This window comes from Schistocerca americana, chromosome 9, assembly GCF_021461395.2.
Source record: "Schistocerca americana isolate TAMUIC-IGC-003095 chromosome 9, iqSchAmer2.1, whole genome shotgun sequence".
In the NCBI taxonomy this organism is placed as follows: domain Eukaryota; kingdom Metazoa; phylum Arthropoda; class Insecta; order Orthoptera; family Acrididae; genus Schistocerca; species Schistocerca americana.
In genome coordinates this window covers 209,287,373-209,311,493 of record NC_060127.1, presented here as the reverse complement: position 1 = coordinate 209,311,493, position 24,121 = coordinate 209,287,373, and the positions used below count along the sequence as shown (strand labels likewise).

Genomic DNA, 24,121 nt, shown 5'->3' with positions numbered 1-24,121 from the left:
TATAGCGATCTTTTTGCGGTACCTGTCTGTGGCTCAGCATCTCCTCTGCATAGTGAGTAGCAATCTATTCTTTTCATAAGATTGTTATTATTCCACTCTGGATTTTCCATTTTCTGATTAAAAGTTCTTTACAGATACAATTACCCTCTCCTACAACTCCCTAAATGACTCCAACAGGGACTGTAAAGAGAAGATTAGACTAATTACACCCTGCACAGAGGCATTTAAGCAATCATTCTACCCGTGCTCTGTATGTGAATGGAATAGGAAAAGCCCTAATAACTGGTACAATCAGAAATATCTTTTGCCGTGAACTTCACGGTGGTTTGTAGAATATGGATGTAGATGTATATGTATAAATATAATGGAAGGAAACATTCCACGTGGGAAAAATTATATATAAAAACAAAGATGAGGTGACTTACCGAACAAAAGCGCTGGCAGGTCAATAGACACACAAACAAACACAAACATACACACAAAATTCAAGCTTTCGCAACAAACTGTTGCCTCATCAGGAAAGATGAGGCAACAGTTTGTTGCGAAAGCTTGAATTTTGTGTGTATGTTTGTGTTTGTTTGTGTGTCTATCGACCTGCCAGCGCTTTTGTATATGTATAAATATAGCCACTGTGCTCTGTCTTGAGTACACAATTACAGGCCTGTTCCTGCGATCCAGATACAAATTTCATTAGCCACTGTTAGGCCACAGCCTAGAGACACGGACAATATGGTCGTAGCTGGATTGTCACAGTTGCAACTGAACGGCATGATGGTATAAAAATTTGCATACAAAATTGTTATATAAGTGCTGATACTGAATGAGGCATGGTGTCATGTGTGGTTTAACTGAGTTTTTTCCAAACTGTATATGTCATTTACTATGCAGATTGGTACTTGTTCTTAGTTAATCTTAATTCAGAAACTAACAGACTAGAGAACATGGGAGCCGATGCCAGTCTCTTTGGGAAAATATGAGCATTGCACTGTTGCCCAGGTATTCAATGGACTGTCTTCAGAGTCACAATGAAACCGGATCAATATTTCTTGTCGTACATTCACTGTCAGCAAATTACGATGCTTAACTTATAAAACTTTTAATCGGATGAGCACTGTCTGTTGCTCTTTAATTACCAAGAGTGAATGGTTGGTATCATAATGAAACATCTTAATAAATAAACCAATTTAACATAGGGTTCCATTAAAAAAAAAGGCCTCGTATCTCTGTAATAAAAAAATAGTACAAAAATGAAATGTGATGTATTCTAGTAGCCCATGTCCATTTAATAAAAGATCAAAAGAAAAAGTATACTGCTAAAGTTAAGCACCGTGATAAAATCAAAATGATCCTAGCTTATAAATGCCAAAACATTATGACAACTGTCCACCACAAGACTGAATGCCACCTGGTAGTGTTCTGCACATGAGATGTGGTAAGGAAAGTATATAAGCAAAGCAGAGATGAATGCGGAGTCATTACAGTGATGACGTCATCCGATAACGGGGAAATCCAATGACACAAGAGACTCAGGCAAAGGGAAGTTTGTTATGGCCTGATGCCTATGAACAAGCATCTTTGAAAACTGTTCACGTATCACTGTTATGACCACCTATGGAATATAAGCATCTTTGATGAGCAGTTGAAAAATGACAAAACCACGAGGTGTCAATAAGGTGTTGGATGTCTGTACCTCACCTTAGAACATGAAGGTTGGCAGCTTCCCCTCTCTGTAACCAGGAGAGGCAGTGATGTGTGAAGACCTGATGACAGAGTGCAATGCTGGTGTGTGTTTTGGAGCACAATTGTTGAACATGTGGCTCTGCAGCAGATGACCCTTACACATTCCCATGTTGACAAACCAACATCGTCACCCATGTATCCAGTGGGCACTGGGTCATCAAGAAAGGACTACGGAGTCAGATATCTTGTTACACCAGGATGACGGCCATGTCCCGATACGCTATCATCCTGGCAAGTAGCCGCTTGAGACAAGCATCGTGTCACAGACGTAGCCCGGTGGAGAGAGTATCTAGATAAGGGGGACATTCACCTACGATTTCGTGGGATCTGTCACAGTTACCAAAAGAACCTAGACAGCTGTGAACTATTTGAGCATCATTGTGGAACAACTGCATCCCTTCATATCTGATTTCTACATCTACGACAACATCTACATCTACACAGATAATCTCCAAGTCACTGTACAGTGCGTGGTGGAGGGTACCCCGTACCACTACTAGATCTTTCCTGTCCTGTTCCACTCTACAGTAGAGTGAGGGAAAAATGAATGTCTATATGACTCCATATGAGCTCTAATTTCTTGTATCTTTTCTTTGTGGTCCTTACGCTCAATTCATGTTGGCAGCAGTAAAATCATTTGGCTATCAGCTTCAAATTCCCATTCTATAAATTTTCTCTATAGTGTTTCTCGAAAAGAACATCGCCTTCCCTCCAGAGATTCCCATTTGAGCTCCCAAAGCATCTCCGTAACACTTACGTGTTGTTTGAACCTACCGGTAAAAATCTAGTAGTCTGTCTCCGACCTGCTTTGATGCCCTCCTTCAACCCGATCTGGCACGGATCTCAAACACTCGAGCAGTACTCTACAATAGGTCACACCAGCATCCTACACGTGGTCTCCTTTACAGCTGAATGACACTTTCCTAAAATTCTTCCAATAAATTGAAGATGAGCATTCGCCTTTCCTCCCACAGCCCGATGCTCATTCCATTTCATACTGCTTTGCAAAATTACACCCAGATATTAAATGACTTAACTGTGTTAAGGAGGAAATTACTAATAATGTACCCAAACATTACAGGTTTGGTCTTCCTACTCATCCACATTAACTTACATTTTTCCACATTTAGAGCTGGCTGCCGTTCATCACACCAATCAGATATTTTGTCTAAGTCATATTGTATGTTTCCACAGTTACTCAACTTCGATACCTTATCGTACACCTCAGCATCATCAGCAAACAACTGCAGATTTCTGCCCTCCTGGTCTGGCAAATCATTTCTGTATATAGTGGTCCTATCGCACTTAACAGGGGCACTCCTGACAACACCCTTGTCTCTGATAAACACTCGTCATCGAGGACAACATACTGGGTTCTCTCTCTTAAGAACTCTTCATGCCACTCACGTATCAGTGAACTTATTCTGCATGGTTGTTGTGAGAGACAGCACCTTTGATAAGAATAACTGTCCATATGACAAGGCCAGAATCATGTTATAGTGGTTTGAGGCACACTATACTGAACAAATGTTGATGTCTTGGACACCAAATTCACCCAACCAGAAACCGATAGAACACGTCTCCGATACTATGGGATGCCAGTGCCACACCCATAATGGATCGGCCTATAATTTAACACTCTGAGGACTGGGCAGCTATGTTTTAGTCCAACTGGCTGGTACTGCATTTTTCATATGTTATTTGAATTTTGTGTAATTGAGTCTACTGAACAGAACTTACTACAGTTTACTACATTTTAATGAGTGTTCCTATGAAATAATGGGAAGAAACTAACTTATATCGCTGACAATTTTCTTTATTGAAATGAAAGTGTGTCGATTTCGCAACAGCAACAAAATTTTGCAAGTCTTTGTTTTTATAAACGGAGACAGAATTAGAAGTTATTGGAATTAATAATAAAACTGTTTGAAAATGTAGTTTTTTACTGAAAATTACTTAGTGACATTTGCATTAGTGTGAAAAATTTTGAAGGGTTTTGCGAAATGTAGTCCTACTTCACATTCTTCACAATAATACCTAGTATCTTTCCTTGTTGTCCTGAGTTATTCTGCACAAAACCTTACACTTCCTCAATTTAGGAAAAGTTTACCTCCATGTCTGTTTACAGGCAAACTAATTTGAGTGGAAGTTTAATCAATCAGGCTTCCTTTGTTTATAAAAGCCACAACCAATTCAGTAACAAATTCAACAAGATTTTTGCTAGCAGGCCTCAACTCTTTACATAAAACATGTCAATTTATAATCATCATGAAAATGTGAAAAAAGCTTTCTTCCACCACTTTATTTGCTTCCTCTCAAAAGAGTAGTAGCCCTCTAGATGGTCGGTGTGGTCAATAGCAGCGGAATTTTTATTATAATCCTAAATATGAACAGGTTTCATCTTCTCTATCGTTCCTAATTTTGTTCCAACTTGGCACTGGGTGCAGTGTTTTGGGCTTTGTAATCAAAAGAAATACAATCCTTGTGACTTTTGATTTCACAAAAGCAAATGGTCTTGGCTGTGAAATGAAAGTTAATTTTTTCCACAGTTTCTGGGCAATTATATATTTAGCAAGCCCTTTTGTATTTTTCAGTGCTGTACTGTAAGGCTGCATGTGGCAGACAACAACTGATGCCCTTTGCAATGTGCATAACTAACAGTGTTATCAGTAGGCCAACATTACATGTGGTAGATGGTAATGTTATTTTAGCCAACTCCCACATGGAACGTCTATAAGCTGTGGGAGCAAACACTATGGCTCTCTGTTGCTGCCAAAGAGGAAAAATCTTACCTAGTGAAATCTGAAAGCTTATATTACCTCCCATTCACTCTCTTTTCTTTATCTTCCTCATCCTCAAACATTTATTATTACATTAATGTGTTTTATCTCTTTTAACAGTAACACAATGTACACGCATGTTCAGAAGAACACAGGATACTTTGAATGACTGGAGATAGGACATTCATGTAAATGTGGGCTTCCGCGGCTATTGGGGAGGAAGGCATCTCGTAATAGTCACCGAAACGTCGGGATTTTATAGTTGACAATGGGGTCCCAAACCCAGAAGAATTTTATTGAATAGGACATTCATATTCACATGACGAGTACATTAGTATGTTCTGCAGAAATGATTAGCATTTCAGTCACATGGATTCAGCACGTGTACTGCTGCCTAGTAGACACAGGGTCCGTCATGGGCCCTGCTAACTTGTTAGACGCATGATGGCATCAATGCGTATAAGGTGCAAATGGCATCCTGTGGTATAACCACAATGCTGCATTCACCTGGTTCCAAAGTTCATCTGTGGGGGCTGGTATTGGGTCACAGTGCTGCACCTGTCCGTTGACTCTATCCCACACATTCTCGATTGGCAACAAAAGTCTGGCGATCTGGCAGACCAGAGCAAAGGCTGACATCCTGTGACACCAAGAAGGCACGTGTTTGGGCAGCAACATGTAGTCTTAATGAAAAATGGTGTCTAGGGTGTTGCGCAGAAAGGATGTGGCTACAGGTCACAGGATGACATTCACGTAGGTCACAATGGTCACAGTGCCCTAGACACACACTATCTGTGGTTTGTGTCTTTACCCAATAGCATCCCACACCTTAAGGCCTCAAGTGGGCAATGTATGTCTTGTGTGAATTGAGTCACTGTGATCCCAATCCTTCTTTATGCAGTGAACCAAAATGCCACCATCATTTTCAAGCAAACAGATACTGGATTTGTCCGAAAACACTATCTGATGCCACCATTGTCCACAGTGGTGTCTATCCATAAACCATTGCCATCTAAGCATGCTTTTGCACATTTGTCAAAGGGAGGCAGAGAATTGGACAGTGCACATGTAACACATACCATAATAAATGGCAATGGACTGCCTCTGCTGATAGTGTATGACAAGTTACAGCGTTCCACTGCTGCACCAGAGCTGAGGAGAATGCAGATCAGTCCTGCAATGCCATTCAGATGAGGTTTGATCTTCTGGTAAGGGGAGGTGGGTGGTCTGGGTGGTGTGGCCTGCCCCATCTCGTCATGTTCTATGGCCTTCTGTGAACCATTCAGCAGACAACCATTGCACTGCAGAGTGGCAATTTCCCAGATGGAAGCATCAGATTCTCTCATGCCAATAATGCACCCTCTTTCAAACTCTCTGATCTGACAATAAGGTTTGCGCATACCATAAGTCTGCAAGGCAGATCGCATATCTGCTCAAGTCACACTGTTCCATTGCCTTCGGTTTATAGTGACAACGAGAGACAACAATGCCATCAGTAGATGGCATTGCGCCACAATATCAATGTTGACATTGAACTTGCAGGTCGACAAGGTTCAAATGCTAATCATTTCTGCAGAACATACTAATGTACATGTCCTGGGAATATGAACTTCCTATCTCTTGTCATTCAAGGTGTTCTGTTCCCCCACACCCCCGGAACATGAGTGTAAAAGCAAAACATCAATGAAAACACTATTTAATTAACCACTTCACATAAAATACAGGAAGAAATAGCTGGTAATACTTACAACATTCTCTTCCTTAATGAAGATATGTTCAGTTTCTTCGAACAATTGCCAGTTGGGATCAGTTAATACCTGCAGGTAAGAAAAACAATGAGTCAACATAGACACACAGTGAAGGAGAAAATTAAATTATTCAGTTATACATTTCCACACATAAAATGATCTTATTTTGCAAGCAGAGACTTGCAGAAACTCTACAATAACAGCTAACTTTCCAATAAGAAGGTAATACTATCTGTCAGATTTATGTCTCCCAACACCAGTGTCTTGTGATGATCTCAAATTGTACAATTTTATTTTTTATTGATTGCACATTTTGATGATTAACTGCTCCACATTTATATGTTTCAACTGTACAAGTAATCGTGAGAATGATTTATCAAGTAGTGATTTTTTCTTTAATGACTGGGAAAGATTCTATAGTGATTGCACATAGGCACCTATTTTCTGGATTTATGGCAACAAAAGAGCCTTGTTCTCTTACTGACAATCTCCCTCCACTTTACGATTTTGCTGATCGGAGCAACTGACCTTGGCTGATTTCCCACCTCTATTCAGGTGCATGTCCTGCTTAGTGAAATCCCAGCTACTGTTAGTCCCAAATGGTGTTAGTGTAACATGTCTGAAGTCAAATGAGACACTGACTCCAAAAGAAGGAACAACAGTGTAGTAAAATTCACTTCTACTAGATATGCATTTGGGAAACTTTTACATAGACTAAACTGACAGGAATCACATGCACCTAATAGGCAAGTGATGATAATATGAAACTTTCACTTTGTGGTGGTGTAGATACTGTAACGAAACTTACCAATAGGTTATAGCTGTGCAATAACTCAAACCAGACATATGCAATTTACATGCATCTCTTTCATTAACTGGGCCAACAAATACAGAACGAGGCCACAGTATGTTATGCTGCAAACTTTCTTGTGGCGATATTTTGAGTTGAGATTTCTCTCACTACATACACTTGTGTAATTATTTTATTACCTACAGAAGAGAAATCAGATATGTAATAGAAGAAACTGAACTACCCAAATTTTTGGAGGCTATTCAGAGACATTTTCCGAGTATATTTTAAATGCAAAAAAGAAATCCAAAGCAGTTTGGTTTGTCATGAGAAATGAGGTTGGCAGTGAAATGGAGAAAAAATGACCCTCTAAACTAACAATAAGTGGTAGGACAGTTAAGGAACCCAGCACCATATGTGAATCCTTCAACAATTTCTTCATTAGTTGTAACAAAATTGGTGACTGTTCACCACCAAGTACAATTCCTAGTATGGCAGAGAGAAATTGCTCAAGTTTTAGTTTTTCACCTGTTTCAAGCCCTGATGTCATTAAAAGCACAATGTCCCTAAAAAATTTAAACTCAGTAGACCTCCAGTCTCAGAGCAGACTGGGTATCAGCAGCATCAGCTTATCAGTTGCACACTGTTTGTTTACATGGTTTAGTTAAGTGCTATTGTAACTTACTTCTGAGCAGAAGTAAGCAGTAGCTGATTATTTAGCTGTTTTTAGTAGTGCTATATATTTTTGTTGCAAGAATTTGAGTGTTTTTTTTTTATCTTTTGTCTTGAGTGAGCTTACTTTCAAGTGTAGTTTTCCACTGCAGAAGTCTCTAGTGCCACTTTATTTACTTGATTCCATAACCCTTGTGAACAGAGAATATGCAGTAGACCTCCAGCCACAGATTCTCAGAGGTTAATCTCACATTTTGGAGGTGTATATTCAATTAGTCAGTAGCACAGTAGTTACTCAACTGTTTGTTTTGAGACTAGTGACCATTGTAATCAGCGAAGTTAGCCGCACAGTTCTGTGCTAGCTATTGCCTGCAACACATCTCCAGAGCATCAAGTCATGTACTAAGCTTCTGCTGTGTTTTTTAATAGTATATATTCGTTTAATTGCTTTTGTGTTTTGGTATTTAAGAAGTTGTCTCCCCTTTTTTGTTAACTGTAAGTGTAAATTCAGACAGTCTGTAGCTCAGTTGACATTTCTTGTGAACAGCCAGCTGTATAGTTAATTGAGATATCAGCATCCCTTGGTTACAAGTCAGAACGGTAACAAGTTGCTACCTAGATTTCTGCCAGCTTTTACTGTTTACTCTTCAGTTAGTTTTGCTAGGATGGGTAGGATGTGTGCCTGCTGTGTGCGGGCACAGGAAGAGATGGCTGCAGTTCGCGAACAGTTGAATGTGGTTTTGGCTGCAATCAGTTGCCTTCAGGCTACCACTTAGGGGTGTAGCGATGGCTGAGATTCTAGGGCATCACTTAGGACATCTCAGGTGTTGCTTGTTTCACCCGAGGGCTCTACTGCTGATGTATCTTCTACTGTGCCCGGTGCAGTGGACCTGCACGGTGATAATGTGTTTGTGTCACTAGAGGCAGAGGGCCAATGTGGAGGCTGGATATATGGCCTCGCCTATTCACACTGTGAGTGAACAGGTGACTAACACTTTCTCTCTCCCACCCTGTCATCATAAACCCACAACACTGTCTAGCCTATGACGTGTCACTGCAGTTTATGGTGCCAGTGAACTTGAATTGAATTTGTGTAATCGGTAACAGTACAATATTTTTGTTACTAGTTAGTTTCATAACGGAAAAATATAAAAGGTCTCCATATGATGATGTGGGCTATAAATTAAAGGTAATACATACATGGAAACAGCAGCTGAGCGGCATTTCAGTCCTATGCCAACAGAAAAAACTGTTCACGATTGGCGGGCTAGTAAAGAGGAAATGGGGGAAAAAAAAGAGGAAGACTAAATGTGCACATAAAGGGATGAATGCAAAATGTCCAAAACCAGATGGTGATGTACTGAAATGGATTCAAGGACACCATCAAAATGACACTGGAATTATACAAAAATGCTTCAATCACACACCCGTAAGCTAGCACTACAGTGGAGCTTAAAAGACTTTAAGGGTGGAGTTGGTTGGTGCTACAGGTTTATGAAGCGTCAAGGACTTCACATGCAAACTAAAACCAACAAATCTCAGAAAATACCACAAGAGGATGAAGTGAAAACATTATCTTTCCATCACATTATTATTCAACATAGGAAGAAAACTGGTGTGGAACTAAGCCAAAAAAGCGAATATGGGCGAAACTCCTTTGACATTTGATGTGCCAAGTAACATAAAACTAGTCAGGAAAGGTGCTAAAACTCTTATAAAAACAAGTGGACATGAAAAAATGCACTACATTGTTGTCCTTTTGTGTTGTACTGGCTGTACTTAACTTAATCCATTGATCATTTTAAATTGCTAAACAATGCCAAAACCTTCTGAAATACTGCCAGGTGGTGGTGTTCACATACATGACAAGGGCTGGATGGACGAGGCTGGCATGAAATTATAGATTCACAGAGTGTGGGAGAGAAGGAAAGGTGCTTTACTGAAGAAGAAGTCTCTTCTTGCGCTAGACCAATTTAGTAGTCATTTGAACAATTCTGTGAAAGGGAAATTGAAACAGGGAAATACTTGCTGTTATTCTGGGAGGCCTTACTTCACAATTGCAAACCCGTGATATCTCTCAATAAATAAACCACTTAAAGTGTATATGAGAGAGGAATGGAACAAATGGATGATGGATGAAACCCAACATGAATTCACACCAAAGGGAGTTTTAAAATGACCTACAATCAAACAAGTGTATCAATGGATAAAATATCCCTGCTTGAGAGTGAGAGAAGACAATACAGTCAAATCTTCCAAGAAATTTTTAATTGCTTAAAAATTAAGGTGTGTCTTATAGTCCGTGGTGCCTTATAGCCGACAAAATCACGGTATGCCAAACAGGTGGAGATGGCGTGAAATGAGAATGAACGCAATATGACTGGTTTTGCCACCAAAAGTTATAAAATTATGGGCATAGTGTCACCTGACATCTGCAGAAGAATGGTCACAGAAATGGAGAAAAGGAAGCAGGAACTCAATCCTAGACACCCACTGTCTGGATATGAACCACAAAAACTTGGGCTAAGGTCAAGAAGGGGCTCCTTTGCACTACATCAGCATCTGGAACTCGCCAAACAGAACTATGGCGAAATTTGTTAATCAAAAGTGTTGAGGAGAACATCAAAGAAGAAACCTGCTGCGGACTTTCATCTGTCATATGTGACACGGAAGCACTAAATTGATTGAGGACAGAAGCGTCACGATGCAAGGTGAACCTCGAGAAAGGGGGCTTTGTGACTGAAGGTCAGCCTGGCCTGCAGAAATCTCCCCATTCCTTGCAGCACAGAAGATCTATATGCAGCAAGTGATAAGGCCATCAAGACAGCAGAATTGTGGAGCTTGTGGTCCATTTAAGAGAAAATCAGCAGTGCCCGGCATAATTTTGTTATTAATTTGTATTATCTACGTCATGGACACAATAAATAAATAAATAAATACTCATTATCAATCTTCAATAAAATTCAGAACTGTGTTTTGGCCCAAAAAATCTTAGACACTGTATTTTGGGGACTGTAAAGGGGTTCTCCTCATTACATTTTTGCTCCAGGGAGGGGAAAAGTTAATTCTGTGCAGTACCTCAAAACACTTAAAAAAACTGCAGAGGGTGACACAGAACAACACAAGGAAGATATTATAGAGGAGAGAGTGCTTGTTGGGTGACATAGCAAATCTCCACCATCACGTGCCAAAAAGCAACTCTTGCATTCATTTCGTTGGGACTACACCAATCATCGCAATCACAGCTCTGACCTGGCACCTTCTGATTATCATCTTTTCATCTCTCCAAATTTGTTTTCTACTGATGGTGGGGTCCAGAGTACGGTCAAATATGGGTAAAAAGAGGCAAAAGGTGACTACACAGAAAAATAGTGTTTGATGTACGTACATATTTGAAATTGTTAATTTTTCATGAATATATTACTGTTTCAGTTTTTAAACAATTGCATACTCTTAATTTCTGGATCTATTGGGTTGTCCAGACTTTAAAATCGAAAACCTGACAGCAAATGTTTCCAACAATAGCTAGCAGTTGTATGCAGTAATTGTTAGTGCACACTTCAATTTTATACTGTGTCAATTATGATGATGTCAAAGCTATGAGAGTCTGTTGCTATTATAGTTCTTAAATCAACTGCATGATACATGAGCTTCTCAGACATGAATGCTATTTAGTTTTTTGAACTGCCATTTCTTGCAAGTTATACTGAAGCATTGTACTAAACACTAATGAAATCATCATCAGTAGCAGCAGCATCACCAAGAAAAATTATTCTGCTAATATTTTCTGTGAACTTAATAAGGCCTTCGTTCATTAAATTCTACTTGGGAATTGAAAAACTCACAGTGTTGAGACCAACTCCCTTGGATGGATGAAGTAATATCTCAACAGAAAATATGAACAAATGTTGCCCATGAAATAAAACTACATTTTGAAAGAGGAATAATTAAATATTGTGTCTCTGATAGGTTGATGCCTGACTCACTCACGTTCTTTGCTTACATGAATGGTTTACAAGGGAGCCCTGCCAGTTTTGCTCGTAGTTTTTATTTTTTATTTTATTGACCCAAATGTCAAATGCGAAAAAATTATTTATTCTGTAGAAGTGGGAAATTAGAAAACAAGGTAAGGCAATAAAGAAATTGGAGTGGTTGCTGTGTGCATTTCTGGCTTTGTTGATGATGAGAAGAGTGGGGGAATAAACTTGGGACTCTTGCTGACACACATACAAAATTTCTCGCCACTGTGCTGATTAGTCTCGTTTTAAGCCTTCTCAGAAACGTGTGGTATGCCTGAGCTCCAGTGGCATTTTGCTATTCTCTAAAGTGAAACAACCTGTTAACATCAAATTTCTCCAAAAACTTGGTAAATCCACCGGAGCAACTTATAATTTGTTGAAACAAGTTCATGATGATCAGTGTCTGTCTAGTAAGTAAGTTTTCACACGGGTTAGGAGGTTGAAGGACAGTAGGGAAGATACTGAAGGCAATCCAAACTTGGGCCATCCTTCCACTTTGAAAACCGAAGAGAATGTGGACAAGGTCAGTAGAATTGTTCGAGAAGACCACTGTTTGAGCATTCGAGCAATTTCAGAGCTTGACTGCATCAATAAGAAAACTGTTAGACAGATTTTGCACGATGATCTGGGCACAACACAGAAAGTGGTGCCAAGAATCCTCACAAATGACCAAAAGCAACATCAAGTAGACTGCTGTGGTGGTGCTCTTGAAAACATTGAAAATGATCCAGATTGGATCAGCAAAGTACTTACAGATAATGAAATATGGATATTCCAATATGACCCAAAGACTAAGCGACAATCTACGCATTGGAAGAGCCCTCAATCTCCTAGGAAGAAGAAAGCGTGCACGAGAAAATCATAATTCAAAGCAATGATCGTTTTCTTCAATACTTGAAGGGCTTTCCACACTGATTGGGTGCCTGAAGGTCAGACTGTCAATCAAGTTTATTATGTAAGTGTTCTGAGACCTTCCACAAATGTGTGCGACAAAGGAGAACAAATCTGTGGACAAAGACGAATTGTGAAGAAGTTTTTGGCAAAAAACAGCATTCCAGTAATGGAACAGCCACCGTATACACCTGATCTAGAACTGTGTGACTTCCCCTCTTCCCAAAACTGAAATCTTGGCTCAAGGGAACCCTGGGCGCAGTGAAGGAAAAAGTGATGAGCTTCCTCAAACAGCATAACACAAAAAGACTTACAGCACTGCATGATAGGTTCCCGGGAATTACGTTGGATAATATTGTAGAAACCGCACAATATTTCAGCGAGACAACTGCCCGCCATCTTCAGGTGCTACTGTCGCGTCGCTGAGAAGCTCACAAATTTATATGTTGGCTTTCTAGAACAGCGCAGTTGCCAGCGGGGCATAAAGTCATCGAAGACCAATTGTAGACAGCGTCGAATACCAGAGCCCTCTGCTGGAGAAACAGGTCGCGGTCTGCGGAAGCGCGCCGCGGCGTGGGAAAATGCGCCCAGGAGCGATAGACCCCGTTTGCGCGCACGAGGTGTTGATGCGTGATTTAAGCATCTGCGATCAGGCTTCCCATCTGTGTTGACTCAGTGGGGGTTGGTAATCTGTGCCATGCCATGTCCCGTGTCAAGGCAGTGTTCAGCAACCGCAGATTTCTCTGGCTGACCCAACCTCATGTGACGTTTATGTTCGTCGCATCTGTCTTTGACCGTACGACACGTCTGGCCAATATAAGACTTCCCACATTGGCACGGGATTTTATATATTCCTGGTCTCCTCAAGCCGATGTTGTCTTTAACAGAGCCCAGCATTGATTTAACTTGTGCTGGAGGCCGGAAAACACATTTAATCCAGTATTTCTTGAAAATTCTGTCCATCTGTAAAAGACACGCCACCAACATACGGTAGAAAAACCAACCCCATGGTGTTCTCTGCTTCTTGAGGCTGTTCTTGAGGTTTGGAGCGTGCTAGTCGAAATGCGTTCCGGATCTGCTTCTCGGAGTACCCATTCTGGGCAAACACAGAGTGGAGATGGCTAAGCTCTGCCGATAAGCTGTCCTGATCTGAGATGGCTCTAGCCCTATGCACTAGCGTCCGTAATACACCACTGCGCTGTCAGGGATGATGACAGCTCGCAGCTTGTAAATACTAGTCTGTGTGCGTAGGCTTCCGGAACACACTGTGACCCAAGGAGCCATCTCCTTTTCTACGAACCAAAACATCCAGAAACGGGAGCTCACCATCTTTCCCTACCTCCATGGTGAAACAGGTGCTTGGATGGGGGGAGTTCAGATGTTCCAGAAAGAAGGAAGCATTGCTGTCCCATGCGGCCATACCACAAACGTATTATCTACATATCTCCAAAAACATTTGGGTTTTAAAACCGCCGTCTGAAGTGCTTTGTCCCCGAAATCTTCCATAAAGAGATTAGCTACTATGGGAGACAGAGGGCTACACAGAGGGCTACCCATAGCAACACCGTCAGTCTGCTCAAAATACTGGTCGTTGAATAAAAAGTAAGTCGAGGTAAACACGTGTTTGAAAAGGTGTAATATGTCCTCTTCCAGCTTAGCTCCTATGATTTGTAATGAGTCCATCAGAGGCACTCGTGTGAACAAAGAAACCACATCGAAACTCACAAGTAAGTCGGTAGATTCAAGGCGCAGGTTATTCACAGTCGCCGTATAAAATATTCTGAGTTTCGAATATGGTGTTCACATTTCCCCATCATGGGACTCAGAAGAGAAGCCAGATGTTTAGCTAGGTGCTATGTTGGGGCACCTATATTACTGACGATAGGGCGAAACGGAACATTTTCCTTATGTATCTTTGGCAGACCATTAAGTCATGGCGGAACTGGTGCTCGTTCTCCTAAATTCTTCTTCAAATGGTCAGGAAGTTGGTTGGATCTGAGGCGGCGGCATCCGTCGGATCTTTCTGGAGAAGACGATATGCTGTATCCTGTAGTAAGTCTATCATCTTGCCAAAATAAGATGTAGCAGACAGAAGAACAGTGCAGTTACCCTTGTTAGCTGGTAAAATTACTATATCATTGTCTTCTTTTAAGGAACGGAGCGCTCTTCTTTCTTCAATGGTAATGTTCTGCTTGGGTGCAGGCATCCTGGTTATTGATCTGCAAACCTCTCGCCTTATTTCTTCTGCAGCATCATTCGGAAGTCTTAAAACACCTTGTTCAACGGCACTGATGAACTCCTTGATGGGCAAGGTCTTGGGAGTAGGCGCAATATTAAGTCCCTTTTCTAACACTGACATTGCAGCATCACTCAGTGGTTTATCTGTGAGATTAAACACAGTCTGTCTGCTAAATCTAGAAAGCCAGCATATAAATTTGCGAGCTTCTCAGCGACGCGACAGTAGCACCTGAAGATGGCGGGCATTTGTCTCGCTGAAATATTGTGCGGTTTCTACAATATTATCCGGTGTAATTCCTGGGAGCTTATCAAGCAGATGCAGCACCGGGAAAGCCCCAAACAGCACACTTACAGCACTGCTTCCGACAATGGAAAATTCGCATGAGTGGTGTGGGGATCGGGGAGGGGACAACATATCAGTTGCATACGTTTTCTCAATAAAGAGTTAGAGAATGAGTCTGGTTTCTTTATTGCCACACCTTGTGTAATGTAAAGTTCGTAACTGAACATGTAGCAGAAGTCCTTGTAAGAACCTTTAATGACATTTGTGGTTGATAATAAGCCCCCCTCCCCCTCCCCCAGCCCCCAAACACACACGTGTGTGCCATTATCATACCAGCCAACTGCACTCCACTGGCACAGTAGGTCTAAAATTTGCACAATCTGAAGATCTGGAGGTCATTGTAAAAGAACAGGTGGTATCTATGGATGACGAGCAGACTTAGAAAGGGGGGGGGGGGGATTTTTCCATGGGTTATGCATCATGTGATATGAAGCTGGAACAGAAATGCTTATGTGGACTGCCAGATGGAGCACGATTTCATTTCGGACGGAATGTTACTTTGGGAGAGAAAGACGAATGTGAACGACCTGAGGGAATAGCAAGTAGGGGTAAACACCCAAGGGAAATACTAGATGGTATATGCTAGAGGTGGAAAGAAGCAACATAAACATGTGAAACTGAAGAGGGATATAGGGAAATAAATATTTCAGGCAGCTGTAAAGGACATGTGGAAAACAATTTCAAGATCAGAGAAATGGGCAAAAAAACAAAAAGCGAAAGGAATTTACTCTGTGAGCTGTAGGATGGTTCCATGTCATATGAATATTTACATCAATGACCTTGCAGGGGAAAGGGGGGGGGGGGGGGGGAGGGTAATATCCTTAGTGAATCTGCAAATGTTGCACTTTTCCAGTGATGGTGAATGTGACAGAACGTAGACAATATCGCAGGCTGCTCACAAGAGCTTCCTACAAGGTAAATATAAGGGCATCCAGTGGCAATCTCTTCCTTAGCTGCTGTTATACAACTCACCTCTAGCTTGAACTCTGAATGCTGGAACTGTTTACTGTGTGTATAGTGCTACAAATCCGGAAACTTACAGTTTTCATCATTGCTGGGCTGTTTAGTACTTTGCGAAACATTATTTGTGTTCAGTAAATGATGTAACCCTAAGTTAGGCTTACTATGGGGGCGGGCGAGGGGCGAGGGGGGTAGAATGTTACAAGCAGTTGGGGGTCAAAATGGTGGAAGGGGGGGGGGGGGGGGGGTGCTCATGGTGCCACCCATCCCCCTCAAAGGAACATTTTAATACAAGTGTTTATATTCAGATGTAACTTATCTCCCACCTTCTCAGCTAACTTTCAGAGAAGAATGAAGCACGAAAACTAAGTGTCTCACAAATGGCAAGGCAAGTTAGGTTAATGCAGTATACTTTTCAGTTACTGCCCATATGGATAGGCTTGCAGACTCAGAGGCAGCAATATTAACCATACCTGTGGCTGACAAAACAAGAAACACGACTAAAAAAATAACACAAAGACTGACATTTCCAAATGGAGTAAGGGGGTGGGGGGGGGGGGGGGGGGGGGGGAGGTATTACCACTCTCCCCATAGTGCATATCAATAGTCTGAAGGTCTGTGTTCAAAACCACAGTACTAAGTGAAATACTGATAATGAATGCATATTACATGAGAATGCATTTCTCTGCTTTAAAATGATATATTTTCTTACTTGCAATTTCTTACATTCTTTGCTAAAATGATGTAATAAGCAGTTAATAAAAACAAATTGATGCTGCTGTTGTCGTTACACAGAAAATATCATTATTTGATATGTTGTAGGCAATATTGGTCCTTAGACATCATATGAAACACAACTGCGCCCCCCCCCCCCCCACTTGAACTATGAACCTTGCTGTGATGTGTGTACTTCGGTGGTACAGATGTCTGGGGACATAATTGTCAGGAGGATGTCACCATCAGGAAAAACATAAATGATGTTCTACAGGTCAGAGTGTGGAATGTACGATCCCTTAATAGCGTATGTAAGTTAGAGAATTTAAAAATAAACTGCATAGGTTGAAGTCAGATAAAGTGGTAATTATGATGACTGTGAAGATGATGATGATTTGAGGTGAGGGAGACTCAACATCATGGTCATTAGCACCCTGACGAAAAGTCAGTATGCCAATCTCATGGGTGGAGACGAAGGCTGTCCGCACATGCGGAACAGTTTATAATGTATTAAAGTCTGCCTCCCTTCTCCACCAATTTAGGGATGAGGCCTGTCAGTTCGTAAAATTTCACCACTCTCTAACACCGGAATCAGTATCGGCGAGGATGGGGGGCAGATCTCCATCGAGGCTGAGGTTGCCCTGATATCAGTGTATAGGACACATGTTGCCAAAACATTCTGAACTGAAAGTGGCACACCACAAACTTCACAGAATGGTTGATCCTCCCACCAGAGGAGGAAACCATGCGTTAAAGGGCTATGTTTGGTACGCAGTCTGGTAAGGAGAACCTGCCTCCAGTGGTGAGGCTGACAGGAAGTCCGCCATGCCTGTATGGTCGATTTGAGCGACCGCAGTTTGTTTTCTGTCCACTGCAACCACTCAGTCTCCCACTGACACATGATGCATCTATCGGAAAATGAGATGACGGTGTGAAAGGGCAAGGAACATTGACAGACAACAATATCCCGACATGCTTCCTTGGCTGCTCTGTTGGCCATGCCATTTCCCTGCATCCTGATGTGGCCAGGTACCCCACAAAAGATCACCTCCTTGCCTCAGTGTTGGAGCCACTATAAGGATTCATGGATGTGCTCAATCAAGAATTTTATATATTTTGAAAACGTAGGGGATATAGTGTACTGTACTTTATTAAATTGAAGGATACAATTTTAAAACAGAGGATATACTTTATTAAAACCAAAAATACATTAATTTTCAAAGAAAACTTAGTCCTTGAGTGTATACTGTACATAATTATACAGTCGTATCACTCACTATGAAACATGTCCCTAAGACTTAACTACAAAATAAGTTAAAGACAGTTCTACATTTATAGCATTTGTAGATAAAGACAGAGCTTTTGACAATGTTTACTGGAATACTCTGTTTCAAATTCTGAAGACAGAAGGAATTAAATACAGGGAAAAAATATTATCTCCAACATGTACAGATACCAGACATGAAAGGGGGGCGGGGGGAGGCAGCAGTTGAAAAGGGAATAAACGGATAATTCAACCTGTTCGTTGAGCAAGCAGTAAAGGAAAGGCAACTAAAGTTTGGGGTGAAGAAATAAAAACTTCTGAGGTTTGCTGATGATATTATAATTCTGTCAAAGACAGCAAAGGAGTCAGAAGAGCAGCTAAGTGAGTGGGTAGTGTCTTGAAAGCAGTGTGCGATTTGCAGGGGGGGGATTTCCCCCTCTCTGCATCAGACCATCCCCTCCTCTGGTTTTAGTTTATGCATCCCAACCTGGGATGTTTATTTCCCACGCACTGAAGTAAAACTTTACATATAATTTAAATTTGTGGAGCCAAACACTGAAAGTTTTTAATAAGTCTTACTATTAATATGTTTCAGTTTTCTGTCAGAGTAAGTACAGCTTTTCACAAAAGTGCCTCGACTTTTTGAATGTAGATGATTTTGTAAATAACCTTTACCTATAATGTACTTTTTAGAGATATAACAAGGGATGGCTTTACTGATAGTGCATACGCGTGAATAGTGAGTTTCGGCATTAACATCTATTTATAAATAGCTGTTTAACCACGCCATGGTCCAAGCTAGTAACATATATAATTCTACTAACCCCCTAAGACATCCCCCCCCCCCCCCCTTGTAAAAGCACAAATCGCACCCTGCTTGAAAGGAAGTTACACGATGAGCATCAAAGAAGTAAGACAAGTGTAACGATAAACAGTCATATTAAATCAAGTGGCGGTGGCGGTGAGTGTTTAACGTCCCGTCGACAACGAGGTCATTAGAGACGGAGCGCAAGCTCGGGTTAGGGAAGGATTGGGAAGGAAATCGGCCGTGCCCTTTCAAAGGAACCATCCCGGCATGTGCCTGAAACGATTTAGGGAAATCACGGAAAACCTAAATCAGGATGGCTGGAGACGGGATTGAACCGTCGTCCTCCCGAATGCGAGTCCAGTGTGCTAACCACTGCGCCACCTCGCTCGGTATATTAAATCAAGTGATGCTGAGAGAATTAGATTAGGAAATGAGACACTTAAATTAGTAGATGAGTTTTGTTACTTTGCCAGCAAAAGAACAGACAATGGTCAGAGTAGAGACAATATGAAATGCAAACTGGCTACAGCAAGACAAGCATTGCTGAAAAAGAGGAATTTGTTAACATGTAATGCAACTTTAACCGTAAGGAAGCCTTTTCAGATGGTACATATCTGGAGTGTAACCTTGTACAAAAGTGAAACTTGGACAATCAGCAGTTGATAAGAAGGAAACTGAATCTTTGGAAATGTGGTGCTACTGAAGAATGCTGAAGATCTGGTGGGTAGATCAAGTCACTAATGAGGAGGTATGGGAAAAAGAAAAATCGTGGAGCATCTTGACTGGGAAAAATTGATCGTTTGATAGGGCACGTCACGAGCCATCAAGGAATTGTGAATTCGGTAATGGAAGGAAATTTTACAGACAGGCAAAGGGATGAATACAGTAAGCAGGTTCAAATGGATGTAGGTTGGAGTAGGGGTTTGAACCAGATAAACTAGTACAGACAGCTGCATCAAACAATTTGTCAGAGTGTAGTCGCCCACCGCTGGCAGCAGCAGCAGCAACTGAGCTATCCAAGCAGGACCCGTGAACTGCCCTAACAGCTTCAGTTCCACCATTACCTCTCTCCTAGCTCCAAAATATCACAGGAGTTCTTCTGCATGCCTTGCAGGACCAACCCTCTGTCGTATGCCACGTGTGGATTTTGCAAGGGATTGAGGAACAGGGGTTTGTGCTAAAGGAAATTCAGTCGGTTGATCAAAGTGAGAGTGAGACTTTCTTATCTGACTTAAATTTCTTTGAGGTGAATATACAGGACTGGAGAACGACAAGGGAATAATCAACTGAGAAGATACAATAACAGTCTAAGTTTTATTAAAAATCTTAATCACAGGAATGACTTCCCTAATTGAGGTGCCTCCACATTGGTACACAGGTTCTTCTATCGAGACAGGGACTGTTTGTCACCAATATGTCTCATTAATGAAACCCTGATATAAAATCTAAGGGTACTAGGGCCCTGAAACTAACTTCTAACCAGCCACTCCAGCCTGTAGCTCCAGCTGTATCCGCCTGCAACTGCCTCCAATGTCTAACTCTATTACCAACCGCCTACTGACTTGTTACTGTCTGCCTCCGGATGCTCAGCTTTAAAGTTTTGTTTCACTGTCCCCTTTGACCCCACCTGTCCCTGCCATGACTTAAGGCCAGGTTCTCATTCAAAACTGTCAAAAATCGATTTTTTTATTTCAGTTTTTAAAGGTTACATGTCTAGAATGTTGGGATGAAAAGGTTTTTTAATCCAGGCATTACAAAATTTCTACAACTCATTGTTTGAAGCAGTGTCACGGCCACTGTGGGATGCTCTCAGCCTGAGACACCCGGATCAGGTAGAAAACTTGTTGTGTTGTGGCGTATGTTTAAAAAATGATTTACATTGCTGCAGTATGCACGCAAACACAGTCGCCGAAAAATCTGACGAACAACTTGTGTAGGCTGCCGAACGCACCATATCCAGCTCGGCCAGATCGACTTTTCTCACCAAGAAAAATAAGGTAATTGTTCTCTATCAACAATTCGAGTAAGAGGAAGGGTTGATACACAGTCCTGGAATTGCATACTAAACATAAGGAAAACAATTTTTTCTTTTTTTTCGTCAAAATTGGTCAAAGCATAATTTTTGGTCCAACGTACTGCATTAGCCATTTTGAATTTTGAAAATCTAGCTTCAGATCTGTGTTCAGCCACATCAAAAATATACAACAATACACAGTTATTATGAAATCTGAACTCATAATATACATAAAAGTTCTCCCTAAACTTTAAACAGGTTTTTCTCAAAAAATGATTTTGCAGAAGTGTGTGCACGATAAAACAAAAATGGGTCTACCTATTAAGTTCTACCTTTGACACTCGAAAATTAAACATTTTTCTTGGCAGGTAATACTTAAAATAAATGAAATTTGTTAATATTAACCATTTTTTGTAAAGCCACAAAGAGTGCAAAAAACCCAAAAATTGAAAACAAAGTTCGAGTTAGCATGCTATTGTTTGCTATTGTTAAGTTTAAGGTTATATCATTGTGGTCAGGCATAAGCTCCAATAAATTTATTGTAATACCGACTGATGTTATCCTTTTTTTATTTCAGATAACTCCTGAGGAGTTAAACTGCACACAGTCTGTGTGCTTCAAATTCACAGGCCCTTGATCAAACCATAATTACAGGCGTCATCTCTTTTTGTATAGAAAATCTAAAATGAAGTTCAAAGTATGATCACTCATAATCCCCAAACAGATCCTTTGTATGTCTTTGTCTCAAAAAAATATTCCACTTTGCCTATTTTTTGCTCATTTGAATGAGAACCTGTCCTTAATGTTGAGGGGTTTCTCACTGTCTCACTGGCTACTCCGCTATCCTCTTCTTCACATACATTTCTGGGGATGAGTGGAGATGATAGGGAGCATTTCCATATATGGTTTAAATATATATTATAATCCTCATGTGGTAGCATATTCTGCACTAAGAGCTCTCGCTCTTTCTGACTCACAGCTATACCGCTCCATGTTCCAATTATTTATCTTTTTTGTTTGAGGACTTTGCTTCATTAATTCTGACACATCACTAATGTCTTTACTTCCTAAGCATCTTGTCTTGTTGATTCTGTCACATCATTCATTCCTTTGTCATCTAAAGGACATTCTCTCATTAATTCTGTCACAAAAATTATTTTACATGTGAACTTGTCTGCTTGCCTCCCTGACCTGTCCGTGTGGTCCCTTTGTGGCTGCTTCTGCCACACCAAATCTCTGTCTTTAGTTTAGTTACTCTCACTATGGACATGACAACTCATGGAAGAAAAGAAACAACAACATATATGAGGGTGATCGCAAAATTAAGATCTACTATTTTTTTTATAAGTACATAGACCTGTTTATTTCTACAATTGTTCACATCAGTTTACAGCTTGAACATTTAGCTATTTTTCGACACAATCACCATTTCTGTTGATGCATTTTTGTAGATGCTGTGGCAGTTTTTGTATGTCTATGTCATACCAGCTCGCTGCCATGCTGTTCAGAAAGCTATGAACCTCTTCTTTCACCTCGTCGTCAGAGCTGAATCACTTTCCGGACGAATGTTCTTTTAACCTAGGCAACAGGTGATAGTCACTGGGCGCCAAGTCAGGACCGTAGGGTGGATGGGTAATTATGTTCCACTGAAACTCTTGCAGGAGAGCAACGGTTTGCCTAACAATCTGTGGGTGAGCGTTGTCGTGGGGAATGTATATGCCCTTGCTCAACGTTCCACTGAAACTCTTGCAGGAGAGCAACGGTTTGCCGAGCAATGTGTGGGCTAGCGTTGTCGTGGGGAATGTATATGCCCTTGCTCGACATTCTCCTTCTCCGGTACTCAAATGCCCGTTTGAGTTTTTTCAGTGTCTCACAGTACCTGTCAGCGTTAATTGTGGTCACAGCGATTTAGCTCTGAAGACGAGGTGAAAGAAGAGGTTCATAAGTTTCTGAACAGCATGGCAGCGAGCTGGTATGACATGGACACACAAAAACTGCCACAGCGTCTACAAAGACACATCGACAGAAATGGTGATTATGTCAAAAAATAGCTAAATGTTCAAGCTGTAAACTGATGAAAACCACTGTAGAAATAAACAGGTCTATGTACTCATAAAAAAATAGGAGACCTTACTTTCGGGATTACCCTCGTATCACAAGACATAATGACAGAAACAATCTATGAAAGAGGAGTGGAAGGGTTTGGGAGTAAAATGAGGTGACTTAATGGTTAAAAAAAGTTAAACTGTAATCTGGCTGTCAGGCTGGCAGATGGATAATACGTGCTGCAGGCAAAAAAGCTGCAACCAGAACTATAGCCTGCTACACAGCTTGGCACACATGAACTACTGAGAGGTGGTAATAAATGTGTGTAACAATTGTGGAGATAGAAACCTCATGGAGAGATACAGACGGCCATTAAGAAAGAGAGAAAACAGATACAGGACACAACACAGCAACAGAGAACAGATGACAGAAGGTAATAGGAACAAAAGGGACCCACGTGGTGATATAAATATGTGTGTGTGTGTTTTCACCCAAGGTACTGACTTAATTGTATTGCCACAACGGCTATGCAAAAAGAAATACACCAATGAGAATCTGAAATGGGTATTTCCATTAATATTACTTACTGATTCCTCTTTGATGTCGATTTCACCACACATTGTGACTGCCTCTAACTCTCCTGTGGATTCCTGTAAGAAAAGAACAGATCTGACAAATGAGCAAAACCGGAGGGAAGACCAGGTGTGAGCACAAATAAAGATTCATCCATTTGTTCACACACTGTCTTCTGTAAATCCTGTCATAAAGGAAGACATCATGGATGTGAAATGAGCCAGGTTAATTAACACACTTAATCAATCACAGTTTACACCTCCTACAAAGTATACTAACAGCTGTGACTAGTACCTAATTACTTATTATGGTAATTACTTCTAGATTATTTTATACGTTTATATCTGGAGACAGGGACAGTGGCAGTTATGGTGCTGTTTCTCTACTGTTCATAGGTTGGCAATGTGTCAGTTTCGCACAGTCAATGGGATAATACTTTCACGCAGTGGTGGCTAATGCTTGTTTTCATTGGGAGGTCCCAGATAAAAATTCAATAAAATGTAACACAGTATAACAACAAA

At 40.9% G+C, this 24,121-nt stretch overlaps 1 protein-coding gene across 6 annotated transcripts in view; it reads right to left on the bottom strand.

Annotated features, from left to right (window-relative positions):
- LOC124551048 (zinc finger protein 716-like) overlaps positions 1-24,121 on the bottom strand; it is a 293,881-nt gene that overhangs the window by 253,606 nt on the left and 16,154 nt on the right. For all 6 annotated transcript variants that reach the window (XR_006967760.1, XM_047125918.1, XM_047125912.1 and 3 more), the window contains exons 2-3: positions 23,615-23,677; positions 6,269-6,337 (exon numbers count right to left, since the gene is read on the bottom strand). Coding sequence is in view for 5 of the 6 variants with exons in the window: in XM_047125918.1 (XP_046981874.1) it covers positions 6,269-6,337; positions 23,615-23,677 (132 nt within the window). In the remaining variant the exon portion in view is untranslated. The remainder of the gene's footprint in view (positions 1-6,268; positions 6,338-23,614; positions 23,678-24,121) is intronic.